The 17,853-nt window shown below is 40.6% G+C and overlaps 1 protein-coding gene across 3 annotated transcripts; it reads right to left on the minus strand.

Moving 5' to 3' along the window:
• Positions 1-131: 131 nt before the first annotated feature.
• LOC135498633 (alpha-mannosidase 2-like) lies at positions 132-17,848 on the minus strand. 3 transcript variants are annotated; one of them, XM_064789002.1, is made up of 21 exons: positions 12,758-13,042; positions 11,089-11,877; positions 10,562-10,870; positions 9,517-9,661; positions 9,142-9,313; positions 8,857-8,984; positions 8,240-8,413; positions 7,820-8,006; positions 7,439-7,616; positions 7,087-7,289; positions 6,642-6,824; positions 6,358-6,540; positions 5,907-6,072; positions 5,530-5,669; positions 5,046-5,145; positions 4,639-4,761; positions 4,085-4,333; positions 3,619-3,760; positions 3,370-3,500; positions 2,762-3,079; positions 132-2,457 (listed from the first exon to the last, which is right to left on the minus strand). In XM_064789002.1, exons 2-21 carry the CDS (start codon positions 11,269-11,271, stop codon positions 2,305-2,307), a joined length of 3,567 nt encoding a protein of 1,188 aa, XP_064645072.1. In that variant the 5' UTR covers positions 11,272-11,877; positions 12,758-13,042; the 3' UTR covers positions 132-2,304. The 3 variants fall into 3 exon arrangements, with proteins under 3 accessions (XP_064645072.1, XP_064645073.1, XP_064645074.1); XM_064789003.1 differs by lacking the exon at positions 12,758-13,042 and having other exon boundaries at positions 11,089-11,283; positions 11,450-12,221; XM_064789004.1 differs by lacking the exons at positions 11,089-11,877; positions 12,758-13,042 and adding an exon at positions 17,561-17,848.
• Positions 17,849-17,853: the final 5 nt, after the last annotated feature.

Genomic DNA, 17,853 nt, shown 5'->3' on the forward strand with positions numbered 1-17,853 from the left:
TTGTTCTTCCTCAAGGCCAGGATGTGAAATTCCTCCTACTCAATATTTTCAACATATTTTGATTAATCGGTTCGAAGTCAGATAGAAATGCAACATGATAAAATTTACCAGTCATAAATTGAAAACAGAAATAGAAACATCATTCACTTTATTTTCCAATCCACTCTCTGAAATGTACAACCTTTATTTACATAAGATATGCATAGTCAGCAGTATGCAAATGTTAACTTGAGACCAAACTTTCGACTAAGGCTGCATTAGTATCACAAGTATTGTGAATCAAACTAAATCTACATCTAAATGTAACACATTTCACAAAATCCCATAAGTACAACATGGTATTAAATAAACTAAATCAACATTTAATTCACCGACGACGAACTAAATCAACACCTCACTGACAACAAAATCTGAAAAATACTACAGTTAAGTGAGCTATTTCTACATATTTGCAGATTTATTTTAGGAGCTTAGACTACTGTCAACTGCCAAACTTCTTGTGCCTCTTTTTTGGCAATTTGAGAAAGATAATTCAATATCTTATTTTTGGCAGATTAAAGGAAAAAGATTGAAAATAAAAATAATTTTTACCGTTTTCATGATTTGCAAATTTCAGTTATTTGCAAAATCCTTGTGTTACCCCTATCTGGCAGTAACTCCGAGTACTTCAATACGGTGGTGAATGAAATAGAGACGATATAATATATGAAGGTGTTGTTATTCCTTGACTGGTCTATATGGCACTGCCAAACACTGGGCGTCGGCCTCATTATATACAAAGAGTTACATAACACCACATTCAAGATTCCCTCCATAAGCCTATACAGAAATACTCTGGACTGGCCAGAGACTAAACATATTATATAAATATAACACCCCAGGTAAAGATAACAAATTTACTACAGATTACACTTGAGACAAAATTTGGCAGTCGACAGTATTTTGACACATTCAGCTGCATATTTTCAGAATACCAGGATAAATATAATAATTGTAAGAATCCGTATGACCGAGTTTGATTGTAATCTGAGGATTGTTAACAAACTAAGTACCTGCATTGTCACTTATCAGCTATAAGAGAGTATAGTGTTGGAAATACTTTATCACCTGTTTCATTTCAGAATGAGATACATGTACAGGGTGTCCAAATAAATTGGCATAAAGGCATGTTTTTTAAACTTCAGTGATTTGTTATTCAATACATACAGCTACATAAGCTTTTCTCCTCTTCGGATTGATAATATAAGTACTAATACCTAAAAAAGTGAGTCCTCTGCTGCATTTGACACCATGTTAGCATCTTTTAATATGATAATTGTACATTTCATCTCCTGGTAAAAATTACTGCTACATGAAGCCAGCCGACAGAATGACAAAATCAGCAAAAAAATGAAAAAACTTATCAAAATACGTTGTCTCACAACTTTTCATTGCCAGAATATACAGATAGCAGAATATCTACCCATCACAAATAATAGACTGGAATCTCCGTTTGCAGACACCTCTCTATTATACACACCCTCTCTAATAGGGACACCCTCTCTATTAAGGACACTACTCTGGTCCCAAATTGATTGAATCCTTTTAATTTGACCTCTCTTATCGGACACCTCTATATTAAAGAGTTAAGTACAACTACCACATAAACTGAATGAACTGCGTGTTTGTGTGTTATCTCAAAATAGAATTCAGAGCACGTTTCATTACATCGCCAAAATAGAAATCTTTCTATCACAATCACAACTCTGTGTAAGACACCATGATTTGTCACACTAGTTTTGTTAAGTAAATTGAGAGAATTCATACAATTTTTATCAACAGACTTCATTGCTGTATACATATATATGCATGTCTTACCAAAGGCACCATGGGAAATAATACAAGCACATCATTTCAAGCTCAACTTAAGTTATGAGTCATGAATAAATCTGGGTATTCACAAACCGTCTGACACTAACACCTTCTCTTGCATCTCCATACACTTTATACTGTTACTCCAAAGTGACATTCAAAACAGTGAAAATCTTAGAAATTGGAAATGTCCTAAGTCATGGAAGTTACCGTAGAAATATCTAGCTAATGTGGAACTTTTTAGATGACATCCCACTCAAAAGGATGAACAGCGATTTAAAACTGAATTCAAAATCATGTACTCCATTTAAGAAGATGAACATCTATTTAAACAACTGATAATTCCTAAGTTTGGAGTTCGAATCAACAATCGAAAGGATAAATTTCCAAAACCAATTCAAAAGTATGGATTTCCTTCCATCCTTATTGGGCCCAAAGGATGGATTTTCATGATTACTTCAGCTCAACTTTATAAGAATTTATCTCCATGGCGTTGATTTCCAACATGTCCGACGGGTCCAATTCCTTCCCATCATGCAGCAGTGATAATGAAACTTCTTGTAAACGTGCGAGGTTGAAATCCTTGAAAAGCTTGGAAATGTGGAGCTGAAAATGAAAGGATGAGATGAGAATGTTGATGCGATTTCTCCAAACTCGTCTTTTTTTTCAAAAAGCAGACGGATCTTTAATCACTGGCCTTCTCAAAGTGAACTGGGAGACAACTTGGCAACTTTATTTATCACTGAGGGCAACAGAAGTTGTTTGAAATATAAAATTTCTCCAAACCTTGACTATTTATTAGACGACTCTTCAGGGTGAGCATTCTCATTTGTTTCAAGATCAATCTCATTATGGCGGAGGGGGGGGGATTACTTATTTCAAGACATTTCAAATTCATAAATTCACTAACCTGGCCACTATCTGAGACCTCACACTTTAACCCCTTCCCAGGGTACTGACAATCAAACCCTAATCTATGCAGCAGCAGCGCGGCAGTTTCCTTTGGCCGGAACCGTATATCCGGGTTACTCTCCGCATTCTGCATCGAACGTAAATTCAAAAGATGTATGTCACATGGGAGGTCCCGTTCCAGTGGTTTGTATATGCGGACGAGGTTGGCGGCGCTGGCGTCGGGGTTTTGTGGGAGGACGAATACAGGGTGTACCAGCTGGTTGGCAAGAAGATGTGAGGTGATCGAGGGATAGCCCACCGGGAGAGGCGATGGTTTCTGAAAATAGAAGCAAGTAGATTAACTTCAATGAAACTGCCAACCTAATCAGGTTCAGGATTTATTCCTATAAGTCATACGTAGATTTGTGGTCTGTGTCACAATGAAGTGTTTGCATTTGAATGACTGTCCAAACTCACCTTCAGTGTTGGTGATGGATTCCGACTCTGACACACGCACCCATCTCATCTCATTGAAGGAAAACCAACTGGGGCATGGTCAGAAAACAGTAAAATTGACCTTAGCAACCTTTACCAATTGCAATGCTTGGAGATTCAGATCAACTTTACCTTATTTGTTTGTTTTTTCTCTGCCAGGAAGAGGAATTTATTGGGCGTCCGTCTGTTGTCGAGGACACCCTGACCGAGACCTCGGTTGTCGTCTTGGTTCAAACGCCGGTCCAACATCACCTCAATTTGCCCTGAAAATGTAACAAAGAAGTTTTGTTTACATGACAATACTGTAAACACAGTCAGGGGCCATCGCAACTTTCAAAGTAACATTATTGCATGGTGATGGAAAATGGTAAACTTACTAACCTTGTTTTAGAGAGGCAACCCCGAGTGACTGAGCAGTCAGGATGCTAAATCTTGCCTCATCATCCTGGAGATATGCTTGGCTGGGAAGCGGGTAGTAATTGGCTTGGATTGGCAATTTATCTTGTTTCTTACGCCGAATCATCTGGAATCGAGAGTTTGAATGTGAAATGAAAAATATATTCCATTGGCAGATCATATTAAGGATAGCATAGGCCTCAAATCTTACTTGTGGCTCTTCTCATCCCACTCTGGGTATTAGGCCACAACGTAATATCTCTACTTTTCACGGCCGTGACTGCTTGGCTCCAAGTAAAGCCCATCTCGCTCAGCTCCGCTGTCATCATCATATCAATAGCTCAGTATCACTTATTTGCATATAGTGATCAGACAAGCTCTACTTCATAAACTTCATCTCTGACCCGTCGTCCAAATGACCAGTTGAGAGAAAATGGGTTTTCAAACCTACCTGGAAACCATTAAGATCCGTAAAGAATTCCTTATCTTTGTTCCGTATCGATGTCTGCACGCTCATGGCCAGTTCCATATTCACCGTCCCCCGGATATCCACGATGTTGTGAACTTCGACTGCCATCCCGTCAATCCCAGGGGAATTCTTTAACCGCACAATGTGCTCAACGTGGGGGAGAAAAACATGGGCCTCTTGTAGGAGGGGGCCTTTGACGACTCTGATGAATGGACGCGTGTATGCTAATGGCTGCAAATAGAATATGGAGACCAGATGGTCAGCAGAGCATGGGGGTGTGCTGGTTAATGGAAATGAACCTGGGTGGGGGACAATGTTCAGAAACCAAAACTCTCAGAGGTGGAGCTAAAATGTATTAGGCCCAAGAGTTTGACGAAATGTTAAACCTTTGAAGTAGTGATTAATATTCAGTATAACCAGAAATATAAAGGTGAGCTGGTATACATGTATTTTTGTTAAACCAAGGAGAGACTTCCATGAGTTATGACGATCCTCTCCACTCAGAACTCATAAGTTTAACAGAACGCCATCATTACCGTAGCTTCTCCATCTGGGAGAAAGAGATACGCCCCTGGTTTCTCACGACCGTTCCTCGTGCCGTACTTTAGAAATTGCACATTTGTCTCAGTCCTCTGATGATCTTCGAGGTTAGTGATGGCCTGTAACAAACAAAAGAAGGAAAATTAGTCCTTAGGTTTGGCCATGTTTCCATTCAATTTGACTTCTCCAATCAGGACACCTCTCTATTAAGGACAGTCGTCAGTCCAAGGGTGTCCTTAATAGAGAGGTTCTACTGTAGTAACCCACGCTCTGATAAGGTTCCATATTGTTCATTTCAATTCAATACCCTGTCCACCCCTTCTTTTAAAGAAAGAAAATCCTCTTTCCAAAGGAGTCCTTATTACAGAGGTTCTTAAGGATGACAGAAGCAAGCACAACCTACCGTCAACATCCCATTGCCTCCATTAAACTCGGCCTTGACATATGGGTTCTCCAATGAGAATGTCTCTCCCTTCAGCTTCTTGACGATGGAGAACGGACCACTGAAAAGATGCGAACAAGTTTGATTCCTCATTTCACAAACAGTTCTTTCTAACAAGGCTAGTGAGGCACTTGTTCCTAAAAGTTAAAGTTGCAATAGCCATGATAGTTTCATCGATCATCAGGCTATCGATGTCAGATTTCATCCACCTGTCCAGCATTTCTGTCTTCAGCAATCTTGGTTTTATACCCGGTGCTGGTGCTGACCATGGCTAAGGAGACTGGACTTCCTGCTCCTCCCTGCTTGAAACCTGTGTCACTCCGGCCTGAGGAAATCAGGGGCTGATGTTCACTTCTCCAGCTGTGTCCTGTAGGTGTGCAGGGCCAGAGAAGCAAACCCCTGATTTCCTCAGGATGGTGCAACGTCAGCCCATTGACTTTCTCACCTATTATAAGCCATGTGACTGTTAACATTATACATGGTAACTGTGGAGAATTTGTTGTGTACAGCAGCTTCGTCAGTCCCGGTGAGTGTCAGGGTGTACTTCACGAGACCCATGGCAGGCACTTTGGCTACAAACACAACCTGGAAGGGAAAACAGAAATTCAGAAAATCCATGACATTTTTCAAAACATTATGATCCACTGAACTGGTTCAGACTCCAGTCAGGGCATATAAACAAGAGGACAGGGTTTTTTTTCTGAGGGCTCTGGTTCCAAATAACACAACATTTGTACATCGGAACTAATGTCCTAGTGAGAGCTCACTTCTAAACTATGACAAAGTTTGACCTCTGCTCTGCCAGCAATGACCTTGACCTACCTTATATACAGTGTTAGACATATCCTCATTATTCAGCCAATAGGGATCAGTCTGGGCCTCGACGATTTGGCCGATCTCATCCGTTATTTTGATATAAGGTGACGACACGTAAATGCGTACAAGACTATCGTGAGTGACACTGAGAGAGTTATAAAACACAACACAACTGAAATGAGAGTGGTAGAGCATAGTAAGTCGGGAATTGAAATACATCTCAACCCTTTTGAGGCAGGCTGCAAATCCCGAAATCTCTAAGGATATGCAGCACCTATCAAAAGTAACATTGAGCCAATAAGATTGGCAGAAATCAAGCCAAAACGTGTCATAAAAAAAACACCAAGATGTCTGCCATCTTAAATGTGATGTTTATCTCGAGTGTCAAAGAGTTTTCAGCCAGCTTAGCTAAACAGATGACTGTCAAGAACCAGAATTCCCTCAGAAGATTACTTACATAGGTGTGCTAGTTATAGATATCACAGTTTTATCAGGCAAGTCATCATGACTTTCTCGTTTCTCATCGACGTTAAACACATATTTGTCGTCATTGAACGAGGCAGCAGACGGGTTCTTATTCAGCAGGAACGCAGCAGATTCCACGATGATACTTTTGGTATCCATCAACGATTTCAACATTCTGAAAGACGATGTTTTATAGAATTAGGTTCAAATCAAGGACTGGCTGGAGTGAATCACCATGCGAGACTAACAGCTTAACGTATTATACAGAATACATACTTATTCCCATAATCGACGACCACATTATCCTTCGCTGTCCCGGTAATCCCGTCGTGATGCTGGAACAACCCTAAGTAACGTCTCGCAGAGACTAAAGCTTTCATCAGGCGCGCCACTGGGAAGCCTGTATTTTTCACCTTCCTGGCTAGCGATTGTGCTAGCGTGAAGATAATTTCTGCACCCCTGTCAAAAGAGAAAATAAAAGTAATGTTTTTATCAATATTGGTTGATTACTCTTGAGTCCATTCAGTCTACGGTGTTGATCTCCACCAAAAACACTCATCTAATGAAGTGAAAAAATCAGATCTAATATTGTCTGGAAACCAAGGCCAGTTGAAATTTGGCTTGTTTTAGTAGTCAGACCCATTGTGTTCTAGACTGGCTTGGCACCATTATGCACTGATCAAAGCAACTCCTCAATACATTTGTCAGTCTTTCTGCTTACCGTAAATGACCCTCTAAAACCCTATCCAATCGTTTATGGAATGGCCTTGACGTGTAATAACCCGACCAATAATGGTCGTCCCGATCAGCATACGTGAAAAAGTCGCCAGACAGTGTCGGGTAGTCTGGTACGCTGGCGCCTGGTTGTACCTTGTTCCTCTCATAGATGGCGTTAAAGTAGTCAGTGAGTGTTCCAAATTGAATCTGAAATCAAATGTTTTCAAAAATCAGAAAAAATTCAAAATGCAGTGGTGGATCATGAAATTTGGGAGAGGGGAGGGCATACCTTGTTTGAACCCTCTCTTTGTCTTACATCGACTCCCATCAATCACATGTACAAATTGAAAACAAACCTGGACGTTCCAATCCTTTTTCTTGTTCATATAATCCATCAGTTTTTGATAATTGATAAACTGCTGGTCCCACTCTGTGCCCGTGTTATATCGGAAGTCGTCCCCAAGTGGGATCAGGACAACGTTACTCTTGTAGAGCTGTGCTTTCTTCCTATACTGGTCCAGTAAAGTGTGCGCTCTGGAAAGGAACATAAAAGCCTTTTATTGACACTCAAATATATAGGGGTGACCCAAACAATTTACCATTCTATAGACATCAAACTTAACGACTCTGAATACATCATGGCTGTCTTGGCTAATTTTTCTCATTTCCTTTAACAGGATATTCATAACTGCCGACAGTTCTTCACAGGAAACATTTTTAACCTAAAATATCTGTACCTTTCCTCTATATTTCCATCATTTATAAGCTGAGGTGGCACCCTCCAGGGACACGACACCGTCCCCCCCGGCAACCTCTTGAAATCAAACTGGCAGCAGATCTTTGGGTCGGGCCCGCAGGTGTGGGGCACGTCGTAGCTGTAGAAGGGCATCATGTGGGTGAAGATGTCGGTCCCACCGGAGTGGTCTGGAGAAGGAAAGGACACTTGAATACGCATTCAGAAAAGTGTGAAGCATTCAGCAACAATTTGAGTCCACATGTGGGGAAGTTGCGGCTTTTTACACTCTGGCCAACCTCAAGTTGATCCAAAATGTCAGCACAAGCAATGATAGTTTACAAGAACTATCCGACTCATATATGACCTTGAACTTCATCACTATATGACCTTGAACCTTATCATAATATGACCTTGTACTTACCCCACGTCTGCCTCCACATAAACTCCAACTCCTTATTTTTAGCTAAATGTTTCTTGACTGAGTAATGAATGCGCTGAATCAGCATGTTTTTTAGGCCCATCTTTTTTAGGAGGTACGCCATTGTTGAGGAGTGGCCGAAGGGGTCAATGGCCCAGCCGCTGACAGGCTTCGCACCTGAAAAAAGGAAGAAATGTCGAGATGAATACATCCTGTTTAAAGCCACAGCTGAAATCACTGAGAGTTTGTGGGTTTGAAGTACACAAGCGAGGCTTCCTGAACAGATTGCTGCATCTGCCGATATCGAGAAGTCTTGGAGCAAACTGATTCCTAAACTGATTAGTGAAGTTCCAGCACACTAGATATGGGACCAGGTAGTGGTCTTGGGGAGGAACTCTGTTTGAGGTGTTCTAAGCTCATGTCAGAAGCCTCCCTTCCTGCGGAGCAATGGGTGTGGATCCTTCCCTAGATCATCCACCACGTTCATGAAACCACACTCGAGTTCTCTTGCAGTGAATTGTGGATGAGACACAGATTGTCTCCCACATTCTGTGTTCTCTTGTGGTAGATTGCGGGTGAGTCCACCACTGGGCACATACTCGGGTTACCCTGTCGCGTACCTAGCTGATTCTTCAGCCACTCATGGCCTTCTATCATCTGATCTATCATGGAGAAATAGTGGGTGTTGGCCTCGTCGTTCATGACCCAGCCGCCGGTCACTATCTCCAGCTGACCATTGTCTATAAGGCTGGAAGAGAATGGAGTAAAATGTAGGAGGAAACCGCAGTACCCATAACACAGTCAGATCGTGGAGAAATAGTGTGAATCTGTGAGCATCCATGCTGGAAAAGGTGGAAGACTGATGCGTGAGACACAAAGGTACATGTGACTTCTACTCCACTTACTTTTTTAATCTCTTCCTTTTCGACTCATCGATATCATTCCACCATAGATTCAAAAAAGACATCTCAGCATATATAAACTTCCTACGCTTGTCGGCCTCTAGTTTTGGTAACATATTCTCAAATATAAACTTTGTTTGGTCTTGGTAATATTTTTCATATGTTTTGATCCAACCTGAAGTCAGAATAAGAAATATTATGAAAAACAAAATATATCACTACCCTGGGAACAAGGTTATGTGTATAATCTTCCAGGAGAACCTCGTTCCCATTCTACCAAAAATTTTCCTAAGTTTTTCCACCAATTGTGGCAAGTTTAGAAAAATTTACATTTTGAAGAACTTTTTTCAAAATGAGACAAAAGTCGGCCCAAGTTACCTGGATCGTTGTGTGAATGTGGCACAACAAATACTTTAAGTGGCTGCTCGTTCCATTGGTCGAGGGGGTATGTGATGGGGAACCCCTGTTTCCATACGCCCCCGTCATTATTGTCAAATGGAATAGTGTTGAAGACATCTAACATCTGCAATGGAAGAATTAAATACAGCGCTGGCCATAATGGAGTCACCTGACCAATAAACCAAACTGGCACCTAACTGTAGTGGCACGCTAAGTGCTCATTCTGCCTTGGAGGAGGAATACTCCACGGAGAATAACACCTCCAATTCCAGAACAAACACTGAAGTAGGAACTGGGAGGTATTTCACCTATTTCAACTTAGTGGGAAAGAAAAACAGAAGATATTGTAATATTTCTTCAACGAAAAAAACAGCTTGAGGGCTCACAGTTGCTTCTGAGGTACCGGTACCAAAGACTATTTCATGAGTTGTTGGTGAAATGTACATGGTCTCGGGTTTGAAGCATGTCTGTTTGTCACTTAGTACTTAACAGGTCAAGCTCAGGTGTGTGGTAATTCATGATCAGTAGCAGTGTCTCTGCAGAGGCCTCAATAATGACAGGTGTTTTGAAGTACTTTGAGACAGACCGCCACATTAAAACGCGCTACCAGTAATATATAAAAATTGCCATTGTTATTGTTGATTATGTGGCTAGTCATTAGAACGAACCACACAGGGATTTTTAATCAGCCTCCTTCACAAAGCAATATAGCATCATTTGACTGTAAGTGGTGCTATGTAACTCACGGCTCATAACCTATTCACTGACTTTTTTATCTAGGCCAGCCTATCATGGTATTAACACTGTGAAGGAATATACTAAAGTATAATTAGGCAATTAATGTCAATCAAGTTAATTGCTTTTTACATTGGGGTAATTGAAGTATTCTCAGCGAACAAAGGAGGAGAAAGGTCTTGTGATACAGTTAACCACTAAATGTTTGCGGCGTAGTTTTGTGGATTTGCAAAGAAAATAAAAACACAGAAATTTTAGCGAATTGGCGAAAAAATTTGAACTCTCTCACCTGAACCTTCGGCTCCAAAGCGGGCGTCTCTGCAAACGTACACATGCCCGCGGGCACCCCTATCACTCTCCGCGGGCCTGCAGCGACCACCAACTTCCCACCACCATTTTGATTTTTCGGTGCCGCCACTTCTTGGTTCATTTTAACAATGGCGTCGTCGTTGAATATTCCTTTTAAGCGAGAAATACTCTCGGCATCTCCGTCGCTGAGATCCTTCACCGTATCTTTTATCAAGTTTATTGTCTTTTGGTTGCGTTTTAAGATGCTCTCTATCGATTTGATCTTATATTCGAGATTATTGAGTTCGATCTATAACGATAGAAACAGTTGATGAAAAGAAGGGGTGATATTCAATACAGTCAGACCATGGGTTGGTGACGCTAAATAACTACTGTCGATTAGAAAAATTTGACCCTGAAGTGTGAAAGTCGCCAACACTTTATCCTTTCGTGTTCCTGAATATAAGTTTTCATTAATGCTGAAACAAAAGTCATCAGGCAAATAACCTTGACCTTCAATCGACTTACCTTGACCTCTTTCCGCCTTTCCACATAATACCCCGACGAGAAGTTAATATAAACATTATACACAACGCAGACCATCATCACCGAGAGCAGAAATGCTTTGTTGAAGAGAATTCTAGATAATATCCTTACGAATACTTGGGCAGCATCAAGGTCAAGGTCTCCATTGCGATTTCTTATCGGCATGGTAACAGATTCCTTAGCGACGATATTGAAAATGCAAATTATGACAAGGTGTTATGAGGAACCTCCCAACTAATGAGTGCTGTGACTACATTCTGACTTATTGTATCAACCCCCTTAGCAACTAGGAAGATGTCCTTAGCAACAGAAACATAAGGAAAAGATATCCATAGCAACACACTTTGCATCTCCTTAGCAACAGTCATCATGTTTCATCAGTAATGTTTATCCCACTGCAATGGTTTCATAAAGAACACATCCAACTTTGACTCAATCACAACCGTACCTATTTCCATAGCAACTGTCACAGCTTGCTTAGCAACATAAATCCCCTTAGCAACAACAGTAACATGAGGTATTCAGCAAATAGTTCCTTAGCAACAGAAAGATCACCAAAAGCAACAGGAACAATCTAGCACACAAAATTAAAAGTTCCTCTCCTATAAGGTACATGTAGTACCATTCAATCTCTATAAACAAATCCGCTCTGGCATGTCTGGCTAGGCTAGTACAGACTTCCTTCATTGCTACTGTTGTCTGTAATTAGTCATACAGTCTACATATTATGGACTACTTCCCGACTTCAATCTACCATTTGAGTACCGTATCCTGTAAAACAAATGAACGACAACCTGTCAACTTGAAATCTGCAGATAAAATAATCTGAATAAAATATCCCACCAGTTATATTTTTTTAATCTTTGAATATGTTTGTAAATTGCATTCTGGCAGAACATAGATTTTACGCCCAGTAATGGGTGCAGTTTTTTTTTGTTTTAGATGCAGACGAACACTTCTAACTCGAGAACAAAACCACACTTCCCTTTGGCATGACTTGTAAACAAATCATGCAGAGTCGAAATTGACTTTAAACCATTCACATCATCAAAACAGTTTCAGTGGGGAACAGGAAAGAACTTCCGTTCCTGAATCGTCATGTTTACTTTCCTCATTCAAAATTGACAACAAAGGAACTTTGAGAGACGGCTGTGAAACTTGGATATCTTTTTAACCCTTCAAACATTGAATGCATAAAATGATATAAATGAACTTGTGAAAAGTACTGAATCAATGCCATGGTTGGCAGAGGTCTGATTTGTTTACACACTTGGTCTCCAGTTACCCATGTGCATTGATAAGTAGCCAACATACCAAGGTAATCAAGCAGTTCATACCAACAACAACCAAGACCTTGGTGGAACTGGGCCAATCGCATTAACTCACTGATTTAGCTGGAGTCTACATCATCACATCACAACCACCCCAAAACCCAAAGCAGCCCCCTCCCTCCAAGTGATGGCAGCAGCAGAATACTATTCACCACAAGAAATCATTTTGAGAAGAGATATTAAGCATGAGCTAGACGTGTGCACAAGTTGAAAAACTCGGATCCAGGAATGATGAATTTGTGCTCCTGATGCAAATATCTTTGGCATCAAGTGTCGAAATCAGAGGTCGGGTATCATGAACATAATGAAGAAAAGTTAACCTAATCACTGTTACATGAATCCAGCCTTGAATCATCTAACTGTATCCTTGATATTGAATATGAATGAAAACATCAGTTGTAACTCTCTCCAGACACAAACTTGTGGTTTGTACCACAATCAGAAATAACAAAGCAGCTGAGCCAGCAGCCCATGCCTATACATTTAGGTAACGCCGCAGACTGCAAGCTGTGTTCTCATTAAGCCGTCAAAACCAAGCACAGTGAGTGCTGTGCAAACAGTTTTTCTATGACTTTGAGAGAGAATCATTGAGAAAAACTCAAAACAACCACAACATTTGCATCAGAAAACACAGAAATATGCACTAATTTGATCCGTGAATCTGAAATATTGAATACACTATTCCTGATGATGGCCTACTTCCAGTTTTTGGGTCACAGGCCTTGACTCCAAAGCAGCTAAACCAATGACCTGATCTATACTCATCAATAGGTAACGCAGTGAAAGGCTCGGGACTGCAAGCTGTGTTTTCACCAGCCATGTTAACCAACAACTTTCAACAACTGATTCATAGGATTAGATAGGATATATCTCTGCAGCAACAGTTCGTCCATCTTGACCAACAAGGTTTTGGCATCTCGTCAAGATATATCCCCAGGTACGTTTAAAGGGGAGCATGAGGTTCAGAGTGCTTGCTTCTCACCAGGCTGGAGGTTAGTCATTTCAACTTCGGAACTTATGATTGAAGGAGGGATAGCCCGCAGACAAGTTAGATACACCAATTGGGTCAGTTGACCACTTCACTGCTGCAGCCCGAAATTTCAGTCTGACAAGCGATGACTCACGGTGTAGACCGGAATTTTGGTCTGATGATGTCATGACGAGTGTACTACGGTGATGCTGTGGAATGACGCTGTGGAGAGCATCGATCAACCGAATAACGTCCAAAATGTCCAGCAGTGAAGTGGTTTAACACAACTGGTTGCAAGATAGCTACTTCCAAAGGGTTAATTACGCAGCCTCAGTAACGGAAACTAGCTGAAAACTCAATGAATTAATCAGGTATTGTGGACATATTTATTTGGCACTTGATATACGCTAATAAAAAGGCAGCGCAGCACAGACTGATGTAGGGTGGCGGGAATCAATGTCAAAGGTCCTGACAGGCGAGTGCTCATTTTTGGCGGAATTTTCCAAAGTGGTTACATGGTTGGATCGTCAGACTCCTACTCCAAACTCGAATGGGTTCAACTGTTGAAATGAAAATCTGACGAGAGAATTCAGAAACACCTGTTGTCCACATCATGAGACAAGTCTGTGGCACACATGCACAAAAATCAATCCTCCGGTTCTTTATCATACAGAATCAGAATAAACAAGTTACGCGATTAAAATCAGAACTTTGGTCTCCAGATATCATGAATATTGGCAATGAACTCACAAACTATGACAGGCAATATGACACCCAGTCTACTATTCACCCAGAGAAATCACACTCTCTACAATTAATCCAAACAACCCGACTCGGCAACACCTTACACTTGTGGAATAACTTTGTCATCCGCTGTTCAGCTTCCCGAGTAATAGCAACATATCGCTCATCGTGATCCAAAGACGGTAACGTGATGTAGCTACTGACGAAGATATCAATAGCGAGACCAACTCAAGTTGTTGACAGACGTATTTCTCAAGTGTAACTGTTCTGCACTATTATCCTAGGGGCCTGTATCAAATACACGGAGTGACGACAGTCATCCAGTTCTGTGAAAATCAGTAGAATGTGGGGCAAAGGACTTTCCATACAAGGGGATGATTTTCTCTTACCACACGCAGTGAGGTGTCCTCACCTGTCATGTTTCGGCGGTACACTACAGTCTTCTTCAGAAGACTGAAGATCGTCATGTTGGCGTCACATGACTTCTACGGGGTTCTCAGAGACGGGGGCCTACACCTATCACACGCATCGAGAACCCCAGCAGAATACACATCAACATGACCATCTTCAGTCTGCTGAAGAAGATTGTAGTGTACAGTTGAAACTTCAGGTTAGAAAACCTTACTGCCTGTGTGTGGTAAGAGAAAATCTTCCCCTAATACAGGATTGCAGGCAGAGTAACCTCTTTGGATCAGTTTCATGAGATTTTCGATGGGTTTCAAAAGTGGAACTCTTGTTGATCTTTTCAGCAGTTTTCCTGTTTTTCTGAGAGTCACAGATACAAGATGTTCGTTGTTCAAAGAGAGAACAGAACAAGTATGTGCCATTCAAATAAATCCTTTTACCAGAATCAATTGTCTGTACCAATAACTAATTCTATTGATTAATGAATCAATTAATACTTAATGGTTTGTTTCAAAATAGAGTTGAGAAAGGGCAATGATCCATTTGACGTCATCTTCCCTGACGCGGGGATGATCGGGTATTTCTGGACAGCCGAGAATAGCTGCTCTCAAAAATATTCCTTGGTGAGTTGTTGTGTTATCTCCATATTAGCATCTACATGTACCAACACGAACTCTTAATTGACAAATTTTGGCAAGAGTTAGATTTTCAATAATTGTGAATTATCTCAATTCACCCCAAAAAATTGTGAAAATATCTTTATTAATCTAAATCTGGAAATATTATTGACATAGACCTGTTGCTTTGTGGCCACATTTATTTGCCAGGTTTCAGCTTTAAAGGATAGGTTAAGATGTATCTTGACAATTATTTATGTATCTAATTGATTTCCTTTTCCATAGTGGCAAAAATTGAAAGATTCGCATAGCAACCAAGGTAACGTTATTGGAAGTTATCGAATTGATGAATAATTCAGATCATAAGTCCTGGTGGTGAGGTATAAATGTCAGCGTAATGGAAGGTGAAACTGGGTGGTCAATAATAGACCGCACGCAAATGTATCTTTTCAACTGATGAACTCAAATTGGCAACAAAATGGCTCAGGAGCAAAATTACCTTACTGTGTGTTATTTCTTTTCTTTCGCATGCAACAAATTGTTAGGTCTTGTGCCAAATCCTTTCTTGACTTCACTGTGACCATGAATACTCCCAAAAATGCCAACAATTTACAATGGTACTCGCTGTACTCACTGACAAGAATGGAGAGAAAATTGGTCCTTGAAAATGCATTTGGAGCAAAAGAATAAGGCAATCCGATACAATGCAAGTAAACTGATTTGACAATGTTTCAGGTGAACAATTTAGCTCAGTACCGCACACTGCCCTTTCTCAACTTTCTCTCTTGCCCAGCCCCTTTTCTCAACTGCACCTGCCTCTTCTAGGCTACACTCTTTTCTGCCCTGCCTTTTTTGATTTCGAGCTGAACCACTATTATCTTCACACTAATCATAGTGATAGTGTCACCACCAGCTGCACCAGCAATAGAATGTATCTACATTTAAATGATGTATCACATTACAAGCAGTGATAGAATTAAATCACATCAACAGCAGATAGATATGTCACGTTTTCATATAAATGGTAATCCAGTGTCAGTTGGAAGCTGCAAACATTTATTTAACTGACGACCACAGCTGGGAACTTTAACTGGAATTGACAGCTTTACTATTCAATTGACAATCAAAGCTGAGGATTGACTCCAATTGCTTGATTTACTAGAGATCCTGACAATAAGGGACGCCCTTAGGACTGACAAATGCTGTCTTTAATAGAGAATTATCCTGATTAGAGAGGTCAAATTGATGGCAATATCAATTTATTTAATTGGCCGAAAATTATTTTTATAAAAATCAAACTTCTGGTATCCTGGCTCCCCTGATTAAACTCTTCAACTGAAACCTTAAATATGCCTGATAAGTGATATCTGACGTTAAAGTCTGATGTTCTGACGTCATCAGCCTTTCGTCACGGCTAAAAAGATCAATGAACAGCTTAGAAAATAGCTACTGCGCTACATGTAATGCCGCACATTCAAAATAACTTCTGTATTCTGGAGACTCATCCAAAAAATCAATATTTCAATACTTCACAATACAAAGTAAGATTGATAGGATAAGAGAGTAATTAATTTTAGATAGTGTCCCTTCAGCGATAAGAGAAGACGCAATTCTATCACCAGTGATATTAAAAAACGATGTGGCTATTTTTAGCAGCAAATAATTGGAAATGTTTAGATCGATATTACATGTATTATAGATATTGGGAACTCCGTTGGAAAACCCCTGAAGAATAGAATATGACAATAGACAATAATCTTACATTTTATGACGTATCTAACTGACAATGCCTGTCGTACAGTGTAGTCCAAAAAAAGGGTCCAATGGTCGAAGTAACTTGTGATGTTATTTTATTTCAATATTTGGGTTATCTGGATACTTGCAATGATTGTATTCAGCAGCATACTGAGGGCTATAAGTTCATGTAGTTCATGCATGGCACAAATCAGATATAGGTTTCAAGCGCTTTTATTGACTTGGAAGATCTTTAGTTGTCAGTCGAAGAGCTTATACATTGTAACTCAAGTGGGGAAAGTTGGTGTGTAGGGCAGGTTCATTGGTGTGACTTCGGCCTCCCCAAACTGTTACTCTTTTGGGTATTTGGATTCAGTGTCTGTATCTTAGTCTTCGAGATGGGAAATGGGACTCAGAGAGGGGACTCATTTGCATTTTGGGAGAGGATCAAGGGGTCGGGGAAGGGTTGGTCGGCCCTTCCAGCCCAGCAATTCATGAGGGACGTCAGAATGACCTTATTTAGGCCAGTTACGTGTACGCCTACGGTAGTAATATAAAAGTATCCCAGCGGGCAGACCACCCGGACATGCCCGAGGCTGAGGCTGACCTGAGGGTCAAGCTCCTAAAAAGATAAAAGGAAGATTTAAACTCACCTGATCCATATCTCCCAACTTGGGCTGCCACTGCGTCGACTCCAGCATCATATACATTGACAGACACACCACACAAAACATCCCTGCACCAAGCAGGGCCACATATTTCTTCATGTTTGGGCCGATATCTCAAAAACCACAAAACCTTAGAACCTCAAACTCCGCACACTAAATTGATTTACTAAGTGGAATGTATGCAAGAAATTTCAGCGCCAAGAGTTTTCTACATTTGAAATTATCGGCAAAAATGTCAGAATCTGATGTGATTTTCGAGACGTGTCCGACAACAGCCT

The sequence above is a fragment of the Lineus longissimus genome, chromosome 14 (genome assembly GCF_910592395.1).
Source record: "Lineus longissimus chromosome 14, tnLinLong1.2, whole genome shotgun sequence".
NCBI classification, from domain to species: domain Eukaryota; kingdom Metazoa; phylum Nemertea; class Pilidiophora; order Heteronemertea; family Lineidae; genus Lineus; species Lineus longissimus.

Excerpts from the sequence above, each read along its gene's own strand:
- LOC135498633 (XM_064789002.1), bottom strand. The coding sequence starts at position 11,271 with ATGCCGATAAGAAATCGCAATGGAGACCTTGACCTTGATGCTGCCCAA. Across the intron at positions 8,985-9,141 it reads AAAAGGAAGAGATTAAAAAA|CCTTATAGACAATGGTCAGC; the intron begins GTAAGTGGAGTA and ends ATTCTCTTCCAG. Across the intron at positions 6,825-7,086 it reads GTTTTAGAGGGTCATTTACG|GGGTGCAGAAATTATCTTCA; the intron begins GTAAGCAGAAAG and ends CTCTTTTGACAG.